The 27,545-nt window shown below is 41.8% G+C and overlaps 1 protein-coding gene and 1 long non-coding RNA gene across 13 annotated transcripts in view; both read right to left on the reverse strand.

Moving 5' to 3' along the window:
• The window catches only part of LOC111243146 (uncharacterized), a 93,998-nt gene that overhangs the window by 32,666 nt on the left and 33,787 nt on the right, over nucleotides 1–27,545 (reverse strand). The gene's annotated exons all lie outside the window — the stretch shown is intronic.
• LOC147758632 (uncharacterized) lies at nucleotides 88–27,527 on the reverse strand. Its single transcript, XM_086984141.1, has 3 exons — nucleotides 26,012–27,527; nucleotides 25,615–25,808; nucleotides 88–235 (listed from the first exon to the last, which is right to left on the reverse strand). The coding sequence occupies exons 1-3, from the start codon at nucleotides 26,099–26,101 to the stop codon at nucleotides 193–195; spliced, it is 327 nt and encodes a 108-aa protein (XP_086840267.1). The 5' UTR covers nucleotides 26,102–27,527; the 3' UTR covers nucleotides 88–192.

Genomic DNA, 27,545 nt, shown 5'->3' on the forward strand with positions numbered 1-27,545 from the left:
CTGCCAGGAATCGTCTTAGTATACCCCTAACATATTGCTTTAGACCAAGTCGTCTTTCTTCACTCGAAAACCAATTGTTAAGAAAGCTTTCGTCTTCCTATAAAAATGCTCATTTGATTTATTAAAATTTTTAGCGGTTTTCATTGATGGCGACGTCGCACGTCGATCCTTTTCTGGGAAGCGGAGTCATTCTCAACTCTGTCGTTGCTGTAGAAACCAAGGCGAGATATCGTAACTAAAAAAAAGGAAAGAGCAATGTTAAACTTTATGCTGTATTACTGTAAAAGGCTAATTTAGGTATAGACATATTATTTTTGAAAGGCGTAGATATATATCCTAGTGGACCTTTATCTTTGATTGCATTATTGCCGTCCACAACGCACTTCGTAGCCGAAATATTGGAACGACATACCGATGAGGTTACGTGAAGACTCCTATAACGAATGTATCAGGCTCATGCAGTCATACACTCAGCTAGAACTATGCTGGCACAGCTGTTAGTTAGATCTAATTAAATCTGTAACTTCGAATATCGTGCTTCAACATACTCCTTTTTTATCTCTTAACCAGTAGAGGAAAACATTTTAGAAAGCCCGAAATGCTTGCTCCCTTAGTTCGCAACATGTAAGGCTTGTTTTCTCATAAGTTCTCCAAAAATAGATGCTACTAATCATCCACCCTTAATAACAATCATAGTAACAACAGTAATGTAAGCGCAGTACTTAAACACTACGTACCAAGCCACAACGAGGTAATACACCTTAATAACCACAGCATTTTTCGACGGGCCTGATTAACGACCACTATTTTGAGCATAGCTAACAACTGGCTTACTTCTCGGGTTATACCGAAATAAGCCATTATTATGTTGACAAAAATTATGTTATATTCTTACCCACTGCAGCAAAAACCTGGTTCAGTCTCTTGCTAGCCCCGTTAGCGTTTAATAGGCGTCCAGAGAAAGAGTACAAGGGTAGATGCATTGTTCTCTAATTATGGTGGAACATTTCTAAGCAATTTGATTTTAAAGTTAAATATTCAGCGTGAAGAATTAACAGTGCGCATTATACGGCTTATTAATGGTAGCTAATTTGGATAACAGGCCAAGCAGGTGTTGAAGAAAGGAGCAGACACTCTTCTAAACGTTCCCGTGCCCACTGATTTCTCAACCGTAAAATGAATTCCAAAGCTTATATGATTTCATTGAAAAGAATACCCTATCATTCAGTATATCACCCCCTTAGGAATTGATTGTTTCAAATTTCGAAGCATTCTGTATAAACACTGACCAAATAGAGATGACGAAATTTGTATTATATAAAAGAATTTTATGTCATGTTCCAGACTGCTGTGATGCTTTCAACTTATGAATTGAGTGTATACAGTAGACGACGCAAAGAGCACCAACTTTAATGCGAAGAGACTTTCCTTTAACCTATCTATCTGCGAGAAAACTAGTTTTTCGTTCATTCAATCTATTGTTTTCTATCAATACGGGCAAGAATAATTTGGCAGGAGTTCATGAAGTTAAACTGCGTGTAACGTATCGTGTCAAAGGCGTCAGTTGCTCAGGAGTGTGTTAGGAAGTGGGTTCAATGCCAAAGACAACTCAGCAAGGAAGCTAAGTCAGTCTGGGCAGTCTATTCTGTTATAGCCTTGTGCACTTATCGACACGTGCAAGATAAGTTAAGCCCTGAGTGGGCAGAACCATTGTACGGCGCTATCGAAATGTTCGTTTGACTACGTGCAATGAAACGACAAGAAAGGAGATAGCAAAAAGTCATAAAGGTCCGACCACCTCCAGCCGTGGTAAGTGTGGCCTGCCGGCAGACCTGCTATTAGCGAGGCTAGCGACCATGCTCTACACCTCTCCCCCCTCATCACATGTTAAACCCCGCTGGCCGGAGGCCAGTTAGCCCCATAGACGGAAGTAGAACAAGACTCGAGAAGGAGATGAGAAAAGATCATAAGGAGATTGGTGGGGGAGCTGAAGAGCGAGCTTGTTGCGGGTACAGAAATAAAACAAAAAACGCGGATTATGAAGGGGGTCTCATCGAGGCTTCTGCGGACACTGCATGTTTCCACGGTCAAGGCATGAAGCGTCGGCTGCTGGCAGCAGAAGCAGCAGTAGCGCAGTAAGGCTCATCCGTGAGCCCTGCTCCAGTTGAGCCAAAGCCCATCTGCCGCTTGCCGGTCGTGTCTTGGGACGAGTGCCCGAAGCATATTTTGGCTGCCGGTCGTGGATTTCGACAATCCGTGCTGTCCATGCTTGGTGCCCTTTTCTTTGCTTTTCACTGGCAGGAAGAGCAAATGACCTAGTACATGGAAAATGGAACGAATGATAAACCAGCCGCATGGGGAGATCCAAGAAGGGGAGAGGAGGCACGAAAGAGAGGAGGGAATGATGGAAGGGAAACCCGCACAGAATCCAAAATTACGCCGCAACGTGAGTGGCAAACTAAAAGCAAGAACATTTAGTCGAGCTCGACGAAAAGCTTGATGACGGGAAGCCAAAATTCTGCTCGAAAAATATAAATCCCCCATAAACATCCCTCTCTCTGGACTCCATGCCAAGGAGCCGCTCGAGCAGGATTCTGCTCCGTAACAACCACAATAGGTAGTGCGGTAGGACCAACGTAAGATTCTATTCGGGAGCACAACTGCTGTTCGAACATAGGTAGGAGCAAGTTGAAAGCAGCTATCATATTGCGACCGAAGCGTTGATGCCGCCAACGGTGCCGCTGGGGCTCGGACGGTTCACTGACAGTGGGGGAGAGCTTTTACCCCTTTATTTCTTCTTCGTCCCACTTCATCGTCTTTCAACCACTTGCCGCTTCCGCTCAGAATTGCATAAGCTTGGCACCCGCAACGGCCACAGGGGTAAACCGGCGAGCTGTGTGGCATGTCCTAACGTCTGTCTGTTGCTGCCGACGTTGGTGGATAGGCGAACACGCGTATATTGATGCGTCAGGGTGCGCACGTAATCCGATTGCTGCTCGTCCTCATGCAGTGGCTGGATGACAGTGTGAGGGTCAGAAGAAGCGGAGGGCTAACAAAGACATTACGATCAAAACAAAAAAAAAATGAAAGCGGCAGGATAACGGCGACAACAAAGGCGAGTACAGTGACAAGCGCCATTGTCGGACCTCCTTCGTTCCGTTTGATGCAATAATAGTTCTTCTTTATTAGCACAATTATTATGACCATGATCATCGTTACGTTATCAGTTTCGAATCGGCAAACCCTAGACAGCGCTAGGAACTCGGTAGGAATCTTTGTTAGATTGCACTGGAGGATAGCGGCCAGCGTACTAGCATTTCATGACGTTTCGAATAGTTGCGTCTATTTGATCGCTGTGCTATTTAGGATGGCACCGCACTGTGTTTTCGCGCTTTTTTCGAGAGCGAAAATTCCAAAGCTACCGTATTCAGCCTTTTAAATGATTGCACAGCAAATCGGCAGTTTCAATTTTTCACGAGTTACAAGAGCCGTCAGATAGCTAATGCGTTCAATGGTTTTGAAAAAAGCCGATTCGAATCTTGTATGCAGCGTATATTGTTCAAAGTCTAAGTTTCCCCGCATCTTTTTGTTAATGTATCTTCAGAACTGGCGAAAAATTACGGTAAATCAGCCATTAATCTACCTCAAACAATGATCTTGTTTTTTAGAAACAGCCAGATTTGGTTAAAAAAAAAAAAAAAAACTATGTCTTAGGAATTTCAAGGTTTTCAGTTCAATGTCCTAATAGGGTTGAGTTAAATCTGTCCTTTATAGCTGTCACTGTGCGGGTTCATTATCTACCGTGGATTATCCGTAACAAGTGGACCCCATGTCAGGACGATCTGCATGCAGAACATGCGGGTAGCTTCTCTAAACATGCGACGAATTGGGCAGTTTCGACGCACTCTGTAACGAAAGCATGATACAGAATTCACTTTCGTTGTGATTAAGTTCGCGCTGCTGGTTGACGATTGTCATTTCCTTGAAAAGGAGCTTAGGCCATGCGCAATTGTCGAAAATTCCGTTTCAAGGTCTTTTTCACCGATAAGAGAAAGACCCCCATAAATACACCAGACAGACAAGCTGATAGGCGCTTTTTATGACACGTTTACTTTGACGAATGAATTTATTAAATAGAGCACAGTCAACAAATGAATCAGCTGCCTTCGTACCATAAATGTCACTATGTAAAGCCATGGTTGATCGATTGTTGTTTAAACACTACGGCAAAAAATACGTGCACAAGAACCGCTACATTGGCGGGTTAGTCCGGCGGTATTGATTTATCTGGTAGATATACAAAGCAACATCTTGGTATTTACCGATGACGGAGCTATGTAAAACGGCATTTATAGAAATTGTTCGTGTCGCTTGCTGGAGATAATGTCGGAAACTGGGTAGATTGAAAGGTGCAGACATATGGCTGGTTTGAACGCCTCTGACCGATAGGAGACTAGCTGTAACAACGAACGCCAACGCTGCCCGTTGTCTGCTATGCAGTACTGCGCACGACCATCGCCGTCGTCAAACGGTCCTTTCACACTGGCAACCGATTCCCGTTTCTATTCGAGATCCGAGGCAGATATTATTGGGGCTAGAATAGAATCCATTATATGTATCCAATTTGCTTCTATGTGGGCGGAACTCTGCAGATCAATGAGTATTTCGGACGTAACGTTTAACACTATACATATTATCGTGTGATTTAAACGACTGAATGCTTGTGGGATTTAATAAATAAAACCTATTACATTTGATGTACATAAAGGAGTGTCCAAGTGTCGAGTTCATTTCAAATAACACAACTGCGGGCAGCGCCACTTAAAAACAAGTTATGATGTGTTTATTTGAATTTGGCCCACTCTAAATCATGACTGGTCCTGTTACAATTACTGGATACATCAATCCACGCAAGCCTCTTGTCTTGTGAGATGCTAGCGAGTATATAGCGAACGAAATGAATAGCACTATCACATACGATAGTAGTAGTGGGCGTATCAGCTTGAGCACGACATCAATCAGGACGACGTGGCCGCAGCGCCAAGTACTCGGGATTGACCTAGAGACCCCCGCTTCCAATTGGATGAAGCACGTGATGCGGTATGATATTAGCAGGCTTTTCAATATAGTTTATTATTTTCATTATCATTATGAGGCGTACCAATTCTAATAAACGCATACTTTAAAGCCGGCGCGATCTTTTTGTCATCAGCATCATTAGGATTGTTGCCGTCTTGCACGATGTATGATCGGCATTTTTATTACAGCCGTTATCGTTGTTCTCGTAGAGGAAATGTCATTTTGATAAAGGCCTCTTAGATAATTACTCTTTGTCAGTATGCAGTTTCGTTTACATCACTACGCTGCAATGTGCCATACCATGCGAACAGTGTCATCCGTCAAGCATCTCTCTCCTTCAGCCTTTTTCGTAACCCCTGGTGATATTTCTAGCGCTCTGTCCAATAGCAAGCGAGAACGGGGTCAAACATGCAAATTTATCATGGCAATATGTACCACTTGGCTGCTGGCGCTAGCGGCCGCTGCCACAAGTTCTACTGGGGCTGCTATTGCTGTTGCTATTTCGGCTATAGCAGTTTCTACCGCGAGTAAGTTTACGGTCGCTCGGTTCGTTGGCTACTCTATCTGCTACTGCCTTGCCGCAGAGGCTCGTCCGTTATTCGTGATCAGCTCGCGGACTACGTTGCCGTATTCTGTGCTTTAATATAATTAGCCAGGATAGTCGAAAAGAGGGTGTCGCGGCCAACTCAAAGGGGGGTAATACCGCCACAGCAGAGCGGGAGAGGGGGGTGCAAGGGATACTTCATTAATTTGCTTTATTCAGCAGAATTCTGCACTGCAGGCACTAACTCGCCCGTCCGTAGCTTTCGAGCGTTTCCGTATATGGTTTCTACTACGATGTCCATGCTGCGCGTTTCTCTGTGACCCCAGAGGCGGCCATACTACCTCAGACATAGACTCTTTAAATGAATAACACCATACAAAAACATAATCGTACGTTGCCAACAGCAAGCTACAGCTGGTGGAAAAATGTCCTGGTGGTACAAACCTGCTGAAATGGCAATGCCGCGTAAAGCAATATAGTTGTACGTATTGAAAGTCAAAATGCAGATGTACTTGTAATTAGATTCATTTATATATATATATATATATATTATATAACTGAGAAGTGTATGTAATCCTGGTTAGAAACGGTGGCTCCCGGGAGTGTTTGCGAATTCTTTCATTCGTCGCATAGAGAAAAGTATCTTTTTCTCTTTAGTAATTATTGGCTAATTATAAAAAAAAAAATAGATCAGATGAATACTTACAACAAATACAAAAATATCGCTCTTCGAGAATGATGCTCTAATGAGATGAACTATTATTTATGAACGCATCATGCGCAATATAGCGACGTTATCAGTATGCCAAGAGCGGCGTACAAACGTCTCGATAAACTGTTAGCCGCTCCGATACGTTTGTTGTTTTAATTACGCAGAACTGGACTTCTAATTGTGGAAAAGGCAAATAAATGGAAGGCGACATAACTCGAAGATTTTCTTAGTAAAAACTTTCTTCATTTACAACCTATTGAGACTTTACGGCGTTGAAACTGAAAGCTGATAATAGGGCTCTATAAAAGAAACGAATAATTTAAGTAAATATAGAACGGGTGTGCTCGACAATGTAGTCGATCATTTGGCCATTCATAACAACTATATAGCGCCTATATAAATCAACGAGAATTGCAAAAAGGTTGTTAGAAGTTGAAAGAGCTTTATGCGAACCCCCGAAGCTTCGACAAGGGGAGACAGAATCGTGAATTTTAGGCACTTCTCATCATGTTACTTGGGTGCTGAGTGTAGTTTCTGATGGCTTCCTTATAAGAGGGTGTATAAGAAAGCTTTCGTCCTGCGCTGACACAGTTAATTTCTTCGGCGGCTTCTGACATGGTTCACGGTGTTAAGTGTGCGAGCGATTGACAGGCACGAGATAAGGCGCTCAATATTCAAAGCAACGATTTACGCTCGTCGTGCGATTCTTAATTACAGTTTTTCTTGCCTTACCTTTTCCATTACAGCTTGCATTGTATTCCGTCCGGTTTCTCTCGTATATTTGTTCAACATACGTATGAGTACCTCTTATTTGTCATGTATAAAAGGAGGCGTTTGTTCACCAAGCGAATAGTGTTGATTTGCTCTAAGGCAGTGTTTTTGCTGGCGGCATCCAAGTGAATAGAACTCTTGATCTGAAACACTTTTTATAGAACAGGACTACTTAACGGTTATTTGCCGGAAAACAAATAAAAAACGCTTTTGTATTTACCGTTTGTCACTATTTTTTTTTCTTTTTACAGAATCTGTATTAAACGACAACTGGTGAGCAAGTGTTTTAGCAATGGTCACCCATGCTGGGGCAGATTGCGCGCACGGCGTGAAACTGACTTGTATCAAAAATAATTATTTTGATTTTTATGTCGTGCACTGCTGGTAACCGTTGCTTCAAGCGGCCCCAATACGAAACAAAGTGTGTCTAAAGCTTAGCCTTTTTCCGCGTAATCTTTGTTGGAGCGCTGGATTGATGACAAGTAAAACAGAATTGATTGGCAAGCATCGTCTATCCTATAATGTAATACACTGAAGAGTTAGCTTATAAGCCAAGTAAACCGCCGCCTATAAAAAGAGCGTCGTTTGCCCCTTCTACTACAAAGTATTAACACGTTTACATAAGCTATGGAGGCAACGCAAAAAAAAAAGACTGAAATTCCTTTGGACAAAGCATGATTTACAATACCTCGTTTTTTTTGCATTGGAAATAACAACAAAGTTTCAAATATAAACTGCACACAGCTATTACGGTAAGTGGTAGCATTTAACTCTAACCTAACGAGTTGCTTAATTAGGTTATTAAAAAAACGTTCAATTTATAAATTCGAAAGGATACTTGTAAGTTCTGGCGTCATCTGACATTGAGTCTAATTGATCAGGAGAGCAGCTTCGATGATCTGTTCAGGGTCAATAAAAGCATATTACAAAAACACTCGACTTAATTCCTTGTTTATTTCTTTTGTGTTATGATTCTAAACATTAATGTCTCCTCTTTCTTCGATGCTGGTATCCGAACGGACTGTTGTACCATCCATATTTCCGTTACGTATAATATGCACGATTTCTTTACCCATGTATTATTACTATATATAAAATCCACATTGCAGTGGGCTTTTCGTTGATTATTTTCCAATGAAATATAGTTGCAGAGGATCGAGACCTATCTATTAGGTTCAACCACGTACTGCATCTTTGTCTTTATATGCACGTCACATGTACGTCCGTCGGGCTGTAACAGTTTCAAAAAGCTCAACGGCCAAGTTTGTAAGCGACATATCTATCTAAGCAACTGAACATGGTTCGGAAGATGATGCTCCAGAGGATCTGCCAGGTCGAGATACTTCACTGTGCACAATTGTCGACGAAAAATTATTCATGAAGTATTTAAGACACTGAAGAAAAAAAAAACTCTTAAAAACTTTGAGGAGCTTTCGCTCGTTCTTGTTTAAATACACCCTTGTGCAATTCATGTAACAATTTGATTATTATCATTAACTGAGCGGTTTTAGTGATATGGGAAAAATCTATTAGTTAATTTCTCCTTTTTAGTTGCCACACTCAGTTACCATCAGAGGATCCCTTGGCCCAAGCCTCCCCTCGCCCACTGTCGCCCGCCTTCATCACTGCCACGTATATTAATTAAGCAATAAAGATTAATAAATTATATAAGCGGCCCTTACCACTCTGTTTGCCGCGCCACCCTGTGAGGCTTTTCACGCGCCGCTTATTTTGATGTATTGATCAGATAGTGGTCATTCTTAGTCTACTCCTTTATGTGCTGTACGTTACTACTGCTAGTTTTTCTTTCACTTAATTACGCTTTGCTCATTGTTGTGGTACACGATTAGTTCCGAACTGAAGTCGTACGAAGAAGTGCACTCTTTCTTGAGCAGGGAGCACGCTATTGTAGCGCTCAAACTTGAAATGTCAGAGTTTCCGTCTCGTTTATGCGTTGAGATGATACCATTCTCTCCTTACTTACTTGTCCTTGTTCCCATTTCCTTCTTCCATCGGTAGCAATGTTGAGCCATTAGGGCTAATACTGAAAAATGAACATACCGCACGAACGCTTACATGGACCTAAGCTGCGTACACACTCATAGAATTATATATATATATATATATATATATATATGCGCTGCTTGCTCCCGAATTCCGCCAGGAACTCAGCCCACTAGCTATACTCATATTCCCGCACCTTCGACAGCTGCCTACTAGGCTGTCCACCTCACCCGCATTGAGACAGCAGCAACAGTATCAACGCGGTAACAATAGAACAGGACTAGCGACCCTAGTGTATGTGTGGACTAATGTGGGGCAACCGTTACGCAGCAGGGCAAGACGTTGATTGATATTCGCGCAAGCGAGGACGGCAAACTTTCGCGCACTCAACTGTGGCGGCTGCTGATGCTTATATTGTTACTCTAGAGTCCCTGAATTGTTATAGTGGTATGAACTAGCTGAAACCATATTACCGCCTGTATTGCCTAATAAAAGTTTGATGCCGTCATCGGCCAAATGAAGGTTTTGATCGGTTATTGACATTATACAGAGGATCGGTGGATGCTGTTACTGATAAGGCGACCAGATGATGGTATATACTCTCACGTATGTAAATGACGCACAGAGCCAAATAGAAAGATGAAGTCATAGAATTTTAATACGGAACCTCAATACAAGATCATGCTAATCATTATGATAAGCGTGTATGCGATTCTAACGTACGCGCAATCACAGGACAATGCGAAATGTTTGAGCCGTCGGTCTGGGGGGGGGGGGGGTGAGTGAGGTACCGCTGTAACTCGTGCCATAGCCAACCGGTATGATTTACAGCATTTTTTTTGCAGCAGCTAACTGCTGACTGCTTATTGCGGACACCATTGCAGTTAACTTCAACTGTGCTATATATTTTTGCGTATTGAATTAATATCTACTTATTGATTCATTTATATCACACGTATGTAGATAGGCTAGCCTTTATCGCCTTGAATATCACAACGTATTTTTAACAATTGATTGATCTATTTGTGCTCTAATAGCGTGTTGCTGATCGCTTATTTACATCGTATACATTGGAACATTTTTTCTCAAGATACAGCCCCGCCTCGAGTAAAATACCTGCATGACTCTCGGGCACAAGTTACGGCAAGGTGTCTGCAGGAGAAATCAAGAAGCGGAGCGTAGGAACACGTATGGCGGCTGGATGAAAGATACCAGCCTACAAGAGACGGCGCCCACACAGGCAGACAGACGGGAAAACTAGCTCGCCAGGAACGCCTATAAAGTTTACGTAGTGGTGAAACCCGACGGTCAGCTTCTATACTATATAGATTATAGTATAGGATGTGGTGTAAGCTCCATATGCCGAACGCCTACTGAAGATAGAAGGGACCGCATTGGCTGAGGCGAACGGAACCGAACCATTCGACGTGAGGAGCCTTACCAACGACCAAATTCGTTTCGTTTGTATGCGCCTAGCTGAAGGCGACGGGCCGAAGCAGTAGTTTTAGCAAGCTGAAGCAAGGAGGGACTCTCTTAGCCGCTGATGGAGGTGGAGTTCGTCTCACTCGTACAAGCTATTTCGCTGGTCAGCATTCGCTCAGTCGGTTTCTCTCCTCGGCTTCCCTCTTTGGCAGCTTTGGTTCTATTTCATCTCTTCGCTTCCTTCGATGCGGCCGCATTGCCAACACGAACATCAACAATTCGATACAATCTCTACCTCACGACTCCTTCCACCACCCAATCATTATATGTAATTCCATATAACGACAAAACGCAGTGCCGACTGCGACTGCTGCTGCTAATTCTTGCAGGCAGGTCGCCGAAGTGTAGATCGTTTCAGCCATAGCTCTACCACTTACTAGGGCATGTTTGGCTGTACAATCGTTGGTCAGTAACCCACAGGTGCAAACCTACGTTGGATGACAGCCACCTGTTTCAACGTTCATTTATTTGTATTCATAGTGGCTACGAACAGCAGTGTAGATACCCGAGACAAGTTAGTGCTTTGGTGGGGGGGGAGGAGCGCCCGCAGTTGAGAGTGAAAATTCTGATGTGGACTATACAGCCCTATGTTCGCGTCGAGATCTTTCAGAGACTACTTTGCATCGTCTTCGAACGAAAAGCGAAATAACTCTACACGAGGGAGAAATATCGTGCAATATACAATGTAAAAGGGTGCTACGTAACAAGAAATTTCTCTTTGTGTGTTCTCTCTCCCACCTGTGACTCTATAGTATAGCGTTATTTTTCTTAACCATATTTTTTATGAAATTTTTACTGTTTCAGCTTCCAGCTTGAAATACGGTGATATGCTTATAGATATGATACTGTTGCTGCAAGCAATCGGATCCAGATATGGACAATTATCTTAGTGACCACAAAGGTCGCCGACAATTTCCTCTAAAGTTCTTTCTTTTCGAAGTCAGTTTCGAAAGAAGTTAGTTCCGCGACTGAACCGCATTCAAGCCACGTATAAGCGCGTATATCACCAAAACTAACTATTGGCTGGATTTTCGTTCACTTTTTTAACTTGTTTCGCAAGGTATACTTACTGTTTTCAAAGGCCTAGAGAATGGAAGTTGCCTGCCTATCTGACACTGGCTCCGCCATTACTTCTACGCTAAGAACCTGCATGACCACGAGGATTACATGTAAAGTGCAAGTAAAATTCTCAGTAGTAGAAAGAGTGTATCAATACGAATTTGACCATTTGAAAGATGTCGACAACGAGCGCGTCACATGTCCAACAAAAATACACAGCGTTTAATTACCGGCACTCTAGAATGAAAATGCGGACCGGTGATTTCACTGCGCGGATCGAATTTGAACAGCTGAGTGTTTGGCCTCGTCTCCAACTATTGCGAATGATCTAGAAAGAGAAGCATGTTATATGTATGGCTTTACACTGTATATATCCGGTCGTGCACAGAGAGAATCAGACTTTCAGCTACTATTGGCCTAAGCTGTGCAGTTGTTCGACTATATTGCAGGACTTTACTTTTCACTTTCGGCGGCGGTACTACCAGAAAGTAGTACTAACTAAGTCCGATGCTCTCTCTTTCGGAGGTTCTAATCTAAGACTCGTGAAGTTATGAAAATGCGATGTGTTCTGTTCTGGAATGATCTAGAATTCGGTAAGTAGATCGATGTAACGCATTGCACCTGGACGTAGCTGCTCCCAAGCGGCCCATTGAAAAAAGGGTAGTGACATGTACAGCTCCCACTGCTGGCTTTACCAACATGCTATCCAGTCTGCCAACAGATGCGGATGTCTTAGTAAGTACACCATGCATCTAAGAAGAAATCATATCTAAAAGAGTTTGATCCCATGCTGAATGTATTTGACCGCAGAAAATGTTTTGGATTGACTTGATACATCTTTGCCTCCCAAAATAAATTGGCATATGGCCAATATCTGTTTTTACAATTCTTAAGGATCACCTCACGTTCATTAGTACCACATAAATTTAATAGCTTCAGCTTATACTGGCAGCCAACGTTTATACAATATAGTTCTATAGTATATATATATATATATAGTTCATAGCCAACATAGTTCACGTTGGCTCGCTGGCACTTTTGCGCTGCTTCTCGAACAGCTTATTCTACGATGAAATGAAGAGAGTTGTCAGTAAACGCTCACCGTGCGGATTGTGTGGAACTTTAAGTACCGTTGAGTGTTCGTCATGCAAATAAGCCAGAGACGGCTGCGGAAACGCACCGTCTCCATCATTAAAGGGCCGTAGCAGTAGCTGTGGTGCAAGAACGGCGCTGTTTTTCATTTTCCCTTGGAACGCCGTCCTAGAAGTCTCTGCGCATTAGAAGCCTTCAAAAAATATGGGAGGGCTTTGATTAGAGATGAGGTGGTTTGGTGGTGCCTGATCCCATCTATTCCTCTATAGCCCCTTCAGCGTTATAGTTTCCCATTGCCTTCATTGTTTCTCACAAAGGAGGACGCTCCAGAGACCAAAGGGACTTTCTTCCTATTCAAAGCTCGCCAAGAGACGCCGACGCGGTTTAGCCTTCGTTCCACTATCACGAAAAAGAGAAATGCTAACTTCAGCATACCACTGCAGTCACAGCCCAATACATCACGTCTAGCTTATGATGATTGTTTGCGCGAAAAAGTAATTTGTGACTGGATCGATAACTCGCGCCCAGTCCCCGTACGAATGCTCCATGCATACATAGTTCGCAAATAGACGCTTAGGTTTGCCATCCAAAATGTCTGAAAAATCATATTCGAGTAGATAGAGTGAAGGAACAGAGCAGTGATATCATCGTGAAGCGACATGGCCACGACGAACGATTTATATTAAGATATAATCGGAAATCCAAGACCAATCTGAGTTTCGTACTGTTTTTAGGCTCCAAACGAAAGAACTAAAGTTGGCTAACGTTGTAGACTCAGTAGCTCAGTTTCCCAATACCTAGAGTTAATCACACTGGTTCTTATCGAAGCTGGCTATACAAACGTTTCGCCCCTATCACCTTCAGCTCTGATTCCTTAAAAAATACCTAGCGCGATTGTTTTCTCCCTTTTAATGGTTAGGAAAGAATGTATGCATAGTAAACGACTTTGAAGAGACCGTTTGCTATATCGTATTATGTTTGGGCAGTGTTATTTTTGTAATCCTTTATTTATTGCTTATAACCGGCCTCTAATCGGGGGAAACCTAGAACCATCAACAGCAGAAAAAAATTGTCATAAGAACGCAATTGGGGCATCCTGGGCTGAATATAAATTTTCGAATTTAAGCGAGTGTTCTTTGGGTCCCGTTATTTTGGGATTCAGTCTGACCGATGCTCGTAGAAGGTCTACCGACTGCGTAGCAGAAAAGGCGATTTGCCAACAAGAGGATTTGCCTAAAATCTATGGCTTCTCATGCAGAAGATCTAAACGCTGAGGGAGCCCAACGAGAAGAGCGGCTAACTGTTATCACGATCGTAAATTTGAATAAATGCCTTAGATTTTACGCCCGGTACTACCGTTAAGCATTGCTAAAAACAAAAATGGCCTGATTGTAAATAACTTTGAGCACTGTTAGCACAAACCTTCCTGTGCGCTATAACATCGTGTGTATATCGGGGCCTCGTGTACATGTGCGTACTAGGCTCGCGTTCAGATAGCCTATAAAAGGTGGTAGAAATGCTTCTCAAGTGATAATGCATAAGAAGTAGCTTTCGGAAACGTAAAAATCATGAGTAATGCATTCAGATTGAGCTACTTCATTCGGAGGTATCATAGGCATATGGACACGGTCGCATAAAGAGCATCGAATTTTATTGTTAACATGTTGTACAGGCTCGCTTTGAGAGGTTCAATGCGACGTGTACTTTTTCCAATTCAATTTGGACTCGATACAGGTGTGTCCTAAAATATATGATTGGCCATCTAGTACATTACTTCATTAAGATCAGGACTTGCTATGACAATAACTCCTTTTAGCGTCTACCTAAACTTCGGCACCCGTCTGTGTACTTTGAGAAGTAGCTCATATTCGCTTGTTCCCTCTTGACTCAGTTGGTTATTGGGGTAACTCAACAAAAGCTTTTACGGCTGTCAGTATTTTTTTGCATGTACATTAAAGAACAGCATTACAAACGCCAATCGTTGGTCATTTCAATAGACGTACGTACGTTTCAATAGATGAACGTACCGGTAATAATGAGAATGGACATCCTCGACAGACCATCAGTATCAAAGCGTACGTAGGTTTGGCGGCAGCAGCACAAGCGTTACATTACTGATTATATCTACTATGATAGGGTCTCACTCAAGCTCAATTGAAACTAATTCAATTAAACGTATAGTTAAGCCGTGCTAAGGCGATAAATGCTAAGATTGCGCAATAGCGATACTACAGAATACGATTATAAAGATTCCGTTGGCAATCGCTTGTTTGGCAAAGAGCAAAAACAATGGGAAGCACGCGGAAACGGATGATTTTATTCAATACAAACAACTAGCAAACAAATGGTGGCTGTCACATTAACAGCGCGGTAGCATTACAAAACGCATTACTATACCACAATGCCGACTGCAGTCCATCGTCAGCTGTCTATGTCGCCTCCCTGTCGCATGTGCTGATACGTGCGGTCTAGTGTTACTGTAATATATCGCCGGCCGTATATGACGTACTCACATTTAATAACATCGCTAAATGATCAAGCGCATTGTTGGCCATAAAATGGTGCAGTGGATTACGCAGAAATGCCATCTGTTAACCATACGAAATTCTTCTAATATACAGTGAACCTTGTCCAATTCTCAAATGCAAATCAGGCCGCGATATAGGCATTCTCTTTCATCTGCTACGATATCGTACCTTTGATGTGACAGAACACGATCCATTCGGGCAATCGTGCGTAAGTTCTGCTTGCTTCTGGCTTTTGCTGTTATTACCCATATTTCTCTACAAGGCAGAGACGCGTTCCTAAGCTCTCGACTTTTTGTCCCTTTGCCGCCGCCCTCGTCGTCGTGTTGGGGTAGTAGCACTCCGGCATTCCTTGAGCTTACAGATCTCTGTGTATGTGTCTAGCGCACGACGCTATGGCGTTATTGCGCAACGACGCGATAATATCGACGTGTGCATCTGTGAAGGGGGCGATGCACGTCCCCAAGGGTTGAATTAAGTCCACATCCTTGTTCCCCCTTCCCTTAGGGCAACGGATTGAGTAGGTAAACCTTGTGATGCCACCGGCCATGGAAGCCAGTCAAAGCTCATGCCTGCTTCGCTCCGATGGGCGAAGCCCCCTTAGGGCATTCTGTCTTGTCATTTTCTCGTATGGGAGAACAGAAAGGAGGCACCTCCGACGAACCCTTAACTGTTTGGCGAGATGATGATAGCTGCTGATCCATATCTACAGTTTCCAACACCGCTCTACAATGCTTAATGCGTCAAACCGCTATGCAGGTCTTAAAATATGAGTTTTCGTAGCCGTTTCACAAATCACAGGTGTTCCTACTGTTGTTTTACCCTTTACGTTGTATAATACATAGAATGTGTTCCGGTAATGAAAGTGCACATATACAACAAATCTGTAATAACGCAGGGCAATAAAATAAACGACATAGCAAGATAACTACTGTGTCTCAAATTGAACACAGCTCTCGATTATGTGTGCAAAGCTATATTTTAAAGACAGCGAAATTTATATTCGGGCTGACTGAAGGCATGTAGACATATACATCGAACACATATAAGAAGTGCGGTTATTTTAAATTTCGGTATGCTTATGTGAGTAATAAGAAAACGATTAGGTACAAATTATGATATAGACGTTGGCAGTATGAATATTCTGCCACATTTTTTCAGCACTGAAGGATGTAATTAATATTTACAAAGTATTTCAAAGGCATTGCAAGTTTATGCAACCCGTCCAAAGATAATATGCAAATAAGTCAATAGGAAGTGCAACTTTCTTTAAGGTCGTCTTACTTTCTGAATACGTTGGAATACGTAAACCTGTAGCGCTTCATGTAAAAGTTGACCATGATGGTTCCGGTTGTGCTACATATTGGGTACAAGGCTGATGTGATGGAGTGCTTTTGAGCTACTTTTTTTCAAGGTGGTAAGCAGAAATTCAATTTCATAGTTTTTGTCATACTTTACTATAAACATTTTATCTTGATATACCTTTTTATCCAGATAGGTAGCCAGACCTAGTGGTGTATTTTTTAGAACTTTTTTTATCTAGAGGGCTAACGTATGTTCTTTAGACTGGTTTTCCAGCATGCGGGTATTGCAAAGCCATGCATTGTAGCACAATGAGTGGAATTTTTTGCTACATCTCTTAACCGCTTCACAGTCAATTGAAGATGTTCGACCCACAACGCTAAAGCGTTTTACTTACGTATACATATACTATTTCCATCGCTACTTAGCCTCTCTACTAGCTATTTAACTCTGAATGGCCTCTTCACTACCTGTGCATTTCCTTTAAGAGACAGCAAACTGTGTAGATTATTCATCCGGCACTGGAAACAGACAGTATTCTTTGGTACCGTAGTGTTTTCCAGAGGCTTTCGCACCTTAATCGAGAGATCTGATTGTAATTGCAAACGGGTAACGGGTTTGGGCTCCCAGTTCTTCGTGTGGTGTGTACAGTTTACCCGGTGTGATGACATCTTGACGGACGGCATGTCAAATACCTGACCCACGCGGAAGGCATGAATACCGCCGCCTTTAGATTATTGTCGAAACTCCATCGTAACCGGTTCAATGGAATCCGCTTGACAGACATTCTACCGTAGCTTAGAATTTCCGGTCTTTCAAGATTTAGTTGCAAGTCTGTAGGACATGTAGGTGAAAATGTCCCTTGCAGCGTGTACATATATAGACGACCGTTTTCGGTTTTCTATAATATAAGCGGTTACATGCAATACGTTTCTAGATTGCTAGATATCCTATTAGTTGTTCCATTGCCAATGTCATCCATCGCAGCCTTTTCGTTACTGCAAGGAATGTTATGATGTGTAATGTGGTAGTCCATAACATCAAGCAGGTTTATTATGGGTGTACCTAACTTTAGAACGAATCGCCTAGCTTAGTTATACGAGGCGTATTATAAGATGCGCTCAATTACTAGAATACATTTTGTGGGGTTGCTGCAAGAAAGCGTATATTTTAAAGCTAGAAATGTATGAATGCTGCAAATCATAAGTGCTTAGGGTTAAAGATCCGACTTACTTTAAATCGTTTGCACCCAGTGGCAATAGTTTTCTCAATGAGCTATCGTTGGTTCGAGTTTCGTTATATCGTATCGTTATAAGCGTATAATTGTCCTTATATGTTGTGTCATTATTTGTTTTTTCGTGAGCTTGATACACACAATTCGTTGTTAGATTTAACCAGATCGCCTATCGAAACTTTTTGCCTTCTGCCTATACCTACTATCAGTTGTATATACCAGATGGCAGATAACCTAGCAACAACCTGTAAAACGTTCCGTCACACCTGCAAACGGTCCAGTGGGTCATTTTAATTTTAGATTGAATATAAAGACGTAAGCTTTTTTCGAGAATTTCCAGACCCCTATTTTAAGACTGCTCTGTCTGCATAAAGACCTATCAATACCGTTAAACGTTTCGTGGTAGATAACAAATCGCGGCATTCCTATTATTTACCGGCCCTGCATTGATGCTCACGTAGGTGTTTCGTTAATTGTTTAAATTTTACAGACTTCCATTGAATGAAGACAGGGTGGTATGCTTCGTCAGTCGATTTGGGCGCGTCAATTTCTCTAGGAATTAGTATAGGGAAAATACAATAGGAACTGGTTCGCCAAAAGTAGAAATGCGGCTTGTTACACGATTTTTAACGACGTCGATAATTACCTGGGAAGATCCCAGAATAGATCGTCACAGAAATTACTGGTTCCCCAGCGTTTAAAAAAAGACTGCTAGCTGCGTCATATATTTAGTAATAGCATATACAACATATATAAATACTTGCATGACTGAGTTTTTTGGGTCATATGTGATACTAAGGTATTTTAGATTACAGATTATAAGGAACCAGCGGTGTGGTATATTTTTTTGTCCTATTCTTTGCCGAATGTAAACAAGAACATATATCGCAATGTGCTTCATAGAAATAATATGCATTCTGTCTCCTGCCCTGATATCAGGTTCAGTCGTTTACGCAGAAAGCTCTCAATCACAAGTGTCGATTTGAATGTGTTTATGATACTTTGGCTTTAGAGTCGTAAAATTTTACCACATATCGCTCGAAGCCATTATCGGAAATTGTTACCTCCAGGACCACGATTGGTGCATATTCGCTGGGCATGTTTGGGCCTGCGGTGTTGTTACCAGCGGGCGATAGACGCTTGCTTGCGTTGCGGCTTGCTATCGCCATGCCGCAGGGAATTGAATCTATGGGTTAACAATGAGCTTACAAATGGCCGTCGCTTGTACAACGTTCATCTTCGAGAGCGTTTATCGCGAATGGAAAAGGCTACATGGTGCAAATTTGCCTTTTCACTATACTGACACACGTACTTTTTGATGCTGGGTTAGATTCGCTTAAAGCCGAAATCGGATGCAGACGCACGCTTCCTGTAAAAGCGTCTCATCTGCAGACTGAAACGAGCGCGAGTGATATCGAAGTGTGCCGAGATGATCAGGAAGCGTTTATTCATATTCTATAACGAACGAGCCGGTATAAGTACGGCGATACTAAACTGACTGTTCGCTGGTCAAGCAAACATGCGGTAGAAGCGTACACAATTTGACTAAAACACTTAATGTTGTGCACAAACGAGGCGGTTATAAAGTGTAAATAAAATACGCAAAGCGAGATTTGAGCATTCAAAGGGGCCAAGATATATCAGTTTCCCTGTAAAATCTCCCTTCAAGCAAACAGCTTTAAAGGATACTGTAGAATGGTAACCGGCGACGAAGAAGACTTTTAAAATGGACTTTTGCTAAGTAACTGGTCGCCTATTGCGACATCAAAACAATAATTCTTAGTATGCCGAGTATTGTCGATTTTCTGCCATCCCAGACTCAATTTAAATCCCTCTATGTGTGCTAAAGGTCAATGTGTTCGCTATTAAATATTCGATAGCAATAGTTTAACTAATATTTCGAAAAACGTTTTGAAGCTCAACGCCTTCTAGAGTATCGACGTGTCCAATGTATTCCGGGCCCTACACCATTTGTCATTTCCCCCCCATGACTGAATATCAGCTAGCTTGACGCAGATAGCGGGACCTGCAAGGAAAAATCGTAGTTGGTTTCACCCAGGCATTTGGGAACGGCAGATGTTTTTAGCAAGTTTTACCGTGCGTCTGTTGACTTGCCGTCAGCACAACATCGTTGCAATATTCATAATTGCAAGCGTTCCAAAGTTGTCTGAAGGAGGTCCAGCAGTCATATGACGCAAAGTAGCAGAAGAAGATCTGCGACCGGACAAAGGTAACGACACTAATAACTGAGATTAAAAATAACAACGATATCGCTCTTTTCTGTTTTTCAATTCTCGGCAGATCTCCAACTAGGTGTTTCGCCATATCCCCTTCTGCCCTCTCACCATATCCAATTTCCATCCAATGCTATTCGAAACATCATCGGGAAATCAGCCGACTCTGCAAAGCAGAGTGTCGACTGTTAGCGTTCAGTTTCCAGCCGAACGAAGAGAGTTGACTCTTTGAAATACGGGGTTCCACTGGCGGGTTAATACTGCTAGTTAGATACAATATACACTATAACAGAGCAGCGATGAGCTACGCCGATGACTTTTCGCCAAAATAACAGTTACCCGGCAGACTCACGAACGCTACGGTAAAAGGAAGCATTATAAGTGTAGTGCACTACTTGAACGAGGACGATGAGGGAAATGGGAAGAAAAAGGAAAATGTGGATCTAGACAATCTTATGATATCAGCCAGCGAGACGCAGGAAGAGAACAAGCGTACGCTGCAGAATCGCCAATACCCTTACCCTTCGCCGGTCTATCCGCCCGGGTCGCCGGCTCAGTGCCTAGCATCACCAATCTCCTCCCAATCCAGAAGAGCACATATAATTTTCTCCAATATCCCCGATCCAACTCCCCAATTTCCTCTTTTCCGTTGCTCTTGGTCTAGTTCTGACTTTTATATATACTACGTCGTCATCATCGTATTATGAAGACGGTGGCAAGTAGTGTTACATCCCCCTCTGCCCCTTCTGGCTTACTGGCGGCTACTCCTCCTATTTCGTATTTCCCACATTTGGGCTCGACTAGTCGGTTGGTCTGTCCGTTTGTCCGCCTGTCCGTCTCCCCGTATTTGTGCCCGCTACACCCGTTTCTCCTTCGCATTTCGGAAAGATGGCGTTTGTTGAGGAGCCGAGAAAGCTAAAAGATCTTCCTTTCTTTCTTTCTTTCTTTTCGACCGTGCCTTTTTGTTCAACTTCATCGCTTTCGATATTTTCGTCGCTGATTTTTCGTTTGAAATAGCCAAAGAGCGACAGTTATATTGGATTTTAAATGACGGCAGCTTCGATTGCTAAGGGGGTTGGCGGAAAGGAGAGAACGGCAAGGTTCTGACCCGGCTTACTGGGCTAACCCAATTTTTGCCACAAGCTTTAAAGAGTGGTTGTCTTCTAAATATATTCAAGATGGGGCGTGGGAGGTTCCTTCAGAACAGAGATCCATCGTCTGTTCCATCGGAAACCTGTCTACTTGACCCTTAGCTACGGTTAGGCAGACTTGGGTTAAAATTGTTTCTGTTGTGGTCCCTTAGTATTTGAGTGGCGATTTATTAAATTCTTTATTTTGGTTCGCAATAGCGGTCCGTATCAGTCCAAAGTAAGGGAACAATGGCTCGTACTTCCATTCGAGCCTAAACGACATAGTGAGTAATCCAAAAGTTAGGATATAACCAACTTAGATAACGCATTGTAATAATTTCTAAAAAAGTTGTCTCCATTTAACCAGCTTAGTCAGATCGCCTAGAAACATCTATTGTATAGCAGGTTTTCCTAATACATACTGCTACTGCATGATAATAAGCTTTTCTTACTTCAATTACCACTAAAGCCTAAAAAGTGCGTTCGGTGTAACGAGAATAATATTATGTGAGTGAAATACTTCCGTACGTGCTCTTTATAGAGCAGACTATACTCAGTTCGTTGGAGTTTAATTGAGCACCAGTGCTCGTTGTTAAAATGTTACAGAAATTAACTATTTTCGATGTTAACACATGTCCAATGTGCAACATCGGTTCAGAAAGGCTATTTTATATATAAGGAACAGAAGCAGTCAAGCTGCCAATAGGTTCATGAGGTCTCTAGTATAAAGCAAGTCCTAAAGCAGACCTTTGTTAGAGATTCCTGCAAATATTTGTTTGGAGATAGAATGGCAAGATAGTTCGTCAAACTTTTCTCCAAGTCAACGTGCTGATGTTTTCTGTGCTAAATGTGTTCTAGAGATGATGACAGATTCGTTACTATTACCTTTACACCTGAATGTGTGAAGGAATGTCATTGACAAAACCTTTTTCTAGGTAGAATGGCTAACAACGGCGCAGCTGGATGTTCTGCTTAATAACCACTTGGCAACGGGCTTCGAGTAACAAATTTTGTAAATCAATGTAAATGCCTCTTTTCTTTCATCAACAGTAAATTCTTATTGATGCATGTGACCATTTAGGGCACAAGCTTTTAGCCTTGAGTCCTTTTGGGAGTCACTTCAATCAGTACACAAACGTCTGAGGTTTTAGACAAAAATTATTTTAGATAAGTTATTTTAAAGGTTCTAGGTCTAGCACAAGAAAGCTTCTGTGCTGTAGTTTGCTGTAAATAACAGCATAAGCTAAAAATGAACGGTTTGTACCGATATTAGGTTTGTCAGCAAACAGCAAGTCTGTCATTAAGAGATGCTTGAAGATGGGTTTCATGATAGAATTTGGATTGATTAGACGATCGTTAGCTGCACGTTTACTTTTACAGTATATAGCCCAGTCTTGCATGGTCATCAACAGTTAATAGAACAGAGAGCTCAGCCAAGGGCGCACTGTTTGAGGGAGCCGCATTTGATACTGCAAAAGAGCAAAAACAACTAAGTGCAGTCAGCCGTATTTACTCGCATCGACGGCTGCCGCCAAAGTTTCGGTCGTAGTCAACTCCTTACGTAATTCCACCGCTAAGCCTAGCGACTTCTAAGCTATCCTGTGAAGTTAGAAGGAGTATCGCTATTCCCGATAGCCTTGTGCGTGATGTGTCTTGTCACGTCAGACGTTGAATTGGTTAAAAGGTTCTCGCCGTGTCAAAGAAGAGGATTGTTTTAGGCACGTTTCAACATCGTTTTTATACGATGATGCTATGGCACACCATATGTTCTTGTTTACAACGCAACCATACAATCTTTCATGATAGCAGACCCCTTAACGCCTCTGATAGGCTTGCAAGCCTACCAGAGGCGTCGAGGAATTCGCTTAGCCTTAACTGTAATTATCAAAGCCATTTTGGATTATCCATGCGTAACTGATCAAATGTAAAATTCTTTTTTTTTTCGAATTATTTTACTGATCGAGCACGAATTGAGGCCACTTTGATCCATATGTTCGAAAAGGCATTATGAGCGCACAGAGTTTCTTGACCTTTGGGACTAGAAATTCGAGTATTTGTTTATAATTTTACTGTAATATTAAGTTTGTCCATAGGCTTCACTATCGACACTATACACCCTATATCTTGTCGACTAACAGACAAACGTATTGATCGACATGGACTGTTTGTTACCTTGCTTTTTGAAATTTGATTGTGGCTAAGGTTCAATCGATGCGCCTACTGCCTATGTCCACGGTAAGGCAAATAATCCATGCATGAATAGTACATGTACTTTAAGCATTTTTTTCTGTTCAACTGAACGGCGTGCACCCGAAGCTGATGGCGTGTTGCAATTTAGCAAACACTACTGCGCCGCTTTTCATAAGCCTCCTAGATCTCAGCCGTAGAGCAAATGCTTATAAGCAAGATCATCGGGAATAGGTAGCGTAGATATATGTGGCTAAGGCGAAATAATTATCAGTTAAAATTAATGTCTTCTAATGATTAAGGTGAACGTTTTGTTCTCTATACACGTGTCTGTCGAAGACCTCGTGCTTCCCTTCTGTCAACTAAATTAGACTATGCTGACAACTTTTGGGTTCAAAAAGTGAAAGGCTAGCTTTATGGGTACTCTCTGTGTAGATGCGATCGAACGAAGTGAGCCTACCTCGATTTGCTACTACCTTGTAAAAATGTCCGGGATCATAGCTAACCCAGCGGTAGGAATAAAGTTACTCCAGGTAGGAGAATACGAGAAACATTCGTTCTATTTTTGTTTTTCAAGTGAACCTCAATAGCACCTTCTTGCCAAGATCTATTCGCCAAGCTCGATACTGAATGAATTAAAAACTCAGATTTACTTTTTAGGTGCCTACAATTAACTTTTGGCAGCATGCGGTAGAGCCTTTTTAAATATACTCTTCCTTGTATTTGGATCGTAAATGTTGTTTGGCGATCGTATAAGAGGTCAAAAAACAGGTTATTAGCAGGTCATCTTTGCTCGTTCTCTTTAAAGATGATACAATACACTGATTTGCTTGATGTGCAACAACTTTCTGCTGTAACCAAACTGTGTGATCGTTTGCCTTCTTCTCTTCTATTGCAAATAAAGAATGATGAGTTTTTCCCATCGGTAACTTCTATTTGACTCGACATGTGCTGATATGCCTTTGCTATTTTAGTTTTTATAACGACTCAAGGTGCCTCTTGGAGCCGTCATCTTTGGTAAGGGTCGCGTTGTGTTACTATGGGGGCAATATTCAAGGAATAGCGATGGGCTGGATTGACGCAACGGCTTTCATGTGACTAAGCAGTGATGGGATTGCAGAAATTCAATAATCCAAAAATTGCTCAGTTTCGGCCTGGTACTGGCTCGAACACACTGAGCATAAGCTCAGTCCGGCGCTACTCATTCAATTACCGCAGTAGCCTAATTGTTACCTATCTTGTGAAGTGAACAATAGTTGTATGGAACCATGCGCAGGACTAATCCGTCATGCGTCTTTTTAACTTCGAGTATCGGAGCTACAACGATTAGTTGACCATAAAACTCGAGTCAGGATTTCAAGAGATGTTTTGTATTCCAAACACGACTAAGAAACGATTGGATACTAATAGTGTTATCAATATTACAATATGCTACTTACAATTTAATAATATTAGGAAAAGCGGCAATGTGCAAGAAACCGTGCTTCCGAGACTCGTGTTTTTTCTTTCATACACCCTATAGATACTTTTTTTCTAAGAAGACATTGTGCAATTTAGCGTCAAGGACCCGCTGGGAAAAAGAGGCAGCCGGCCTGGAATTTTCTGAGCTTATCTGGGTCATTTCCAACAAATTTACGAAACTATATGGTGACCATGTAAGCAGCTACTAACTCAATTCGTTTTCCTTTCTAGTGATAAATCCTAGTGTTTCATAATCTTTTGTGGTAATTATTTTTACCGACGTTAAGATCTGAATTCAAATGCTCGCTGTACATGGTTGCCATGACAACAGACCCAAAGAGAGGCGTACTTGCCATCCAGGTCGCGCCAGCCTGCAAGAACCCATGTAAAAACATAAAAGCTTCTTGAAATTCAATGTTGGATTCTTTCATGCTTCCATAAGCTTCATCCTTTCAACACCATTTTGGTCGTACGTTTCAATTACCGCGCTTCAGACACTAGTTTCTCGTATGTGGAATAGCTCTGCAGTATTCTTACGTATTGCCTACGTGAGTGAGCTACCTTAAGCCTTGATTGAACGATCTAATGTGTAAGGAGGCGTGCATGTGTCAGATGTAGTGCGCAGAGCAAACACGATATGTCTGACAAGCTTTAGATTTCTCCTTCTCCTACAACCCATATTCGATTCTCCTTCTCCCTCCTTAATCCTGCTTACAGGCCTTGCAGTGGTACAGAGCTCAAATGCCAGCCACAAGTCGACTGCACACTTCATTTCCTTTGTTAACGACTGGCACCAACCTTTGCACAAATCCAGGGTGATCGACCGACCGGCCTATCGGAGCCTGTTGTCGTAACCTCTGCTCAACGTAGTGCTTACGGAATAAATATGTATGACAAAGCTTTAAACGCTTTTGTGTATTTTTGATAGTATCCGCGTGTGTGATCATCTGACCCATCAAGCTGAATAAACAAGCCAACGCGTCCAATGATGACTGAAAGAATATCATAACGACATGAGACACTCTCATTATAAAGATAACGTTAGCTCGACTATAATGTAATGGGAATATAACTGTTATGCAGATACATGTATAAGGCAGATCTAAAGCGAAAACATCTATGAACAAAAATGGAAGCGGTAAAAGAAGCTAAAGCAGGTTAAAGAGGTGACAGAGATTGCACTGTATAAACGTACGCGTAAGATGAAGTAAAGGCATAATAGACCACTGGCGTTGATTGAAGCAGCAAGACTGAGGCGACTCGATATTATCACCATCTCTTTCATACTATAACTCGGACGCTTAAAGCTATTTATGTTTCACTTGCGGTTGTTATTATAATAGTCGTGTCCTCTCTTGTTAACGCCTACTTTCGGTTCGCTTTTCCAGCCGCCCTTGTTTTTCCTATATCGTTTGGGTGAGGACGCAAAAACCTCTGCTATCGTGTTGTCTACCTGCGCCACGTTTACCAGGCAAAGCCTGGCTTAAGCAAGGCAAAACAAACCCGTCTACACAGAATCACATGTTAGATGACAGTAGGATTACAGTGTGTTTCTAATTTTCCGTTTCTGGGGACAATGAAGTTACCATTCATAATACAGCCTAAATAAGACTCTAAGTAAAAGATGCTCAGCGGAGTTTTATTGGTGATCCACTTATATATGTATATATATTAGAGCACGGCGACTAAATTTAGAGCAAGATTGGCGGACTATTTGTCGTAACCGGCACTCTCCATTTCTTGTGACAAAGGTAAGGCTGAACAAAAAAATCAAACTGTCATATAAACAATAATGGGCCTTTTTTTGCAAGTTAAGCAAAAATAGGCTACTCTTCAGTTTCTTTGTGCCGGATCCACTTCGGTTCGAATCGGTTGAATCACAAACCTCTTTTATTGCCCAAAATCGATGGTCAACGTTATCGCCGGTCGTCATGTGCCATGCGAAAGTTCCGAGAAAGATTCTCACGAAACAATCGAAAAATCTTCAACGACTCAGAAACTTAAATAACTTAAAAGATTTTAAGCAATTTAAAGAACTGAAAAAAACATGATTGATGATTTTCGATTCGGAAATTAACGCCCATTTTAAAAAAGAAAATATTAGTTGTCGATTGGGTCGTCCAGGCAGACCCTAACGGTTAGTCTTTTTGTAACTTTTCGTGCTTACTTAAATGTTTTTGACCATTTTTACTCCTGATATGTTTGGCCTGCTATCAATTCAAATTTCAGTCCGCTAGAATTTGTTGTATGCAACATATCTAAGCAATATTTTTAAAATTTTATACCTATTCACATCTATCGACATCTCTCCACCAGCCACCAAATTGCTACAGGTTAGAGCGAGAAAGGCTGTTGGATGCACTATCTGCAAAAAAACGAGTACCAATAAATGGCCGTCCGTAGTGACGAAAATAGTTTTCTCTGTTGATACATTCAATGCACGATGCGCCAATGGCGGGACTTGCTACCTTTGGTTCTTCTCAACAATATATATACAACAAGCTGAGTTAATACCGTACGTATTATTTCCCCTATAATATATGGGGAAAGAATATATAGGAAGAATTCAGTTTTAACTGGATACTGTTCGATTAACTGGACAAAACTGGATAACATTGACAAACTTGCGTCTTGGATCGTTGTAGATGGAAAAGTTACATTCGATGAATGTAACTTGGTAAAGTTACAATAGGATGTATAGTGTTTGACATTAATTCAGTATACTACAT

This window comes from Varroa destructor, unplaced genomic scaffold, assembly GCF_002443255.2.
Source record: "Varroa destructor unplaced genomic scaffold, Vdes_3.0 BEIS01000001.1, whole genome shotgun sequence".
NCBI classification, from domain to species: domain Eukaryota; kingdom Metazoa; phylum Arthropoda; class Arachnida; order Mesostigmata; family Varroidae; genus Varroa; species Varroa destructor.

Coding starts and splice junctions, on each gene's coding strand:
- LOC147758632 (XM_086984141.1), bottom strand. CDS start 26,101: ATGAAAGAGATGGTGATAATATCGAGTCGCCTCAGTCTTGCTGCTTCA. Junction 25,809..26,011: donor GCCTTTACTTCATCTTACGC/GTACGTTTATAC, acceptor ATATTCTTTCAG/TCATCATTGGACGCGTTGGC. Junction 236..25,614: donor CACCCTGGATTTGTGCAAAG/GTTGGTGCCAGT, acceptor CCTTTTTTTTAG/TTACGATATCTCGCCTTGGT.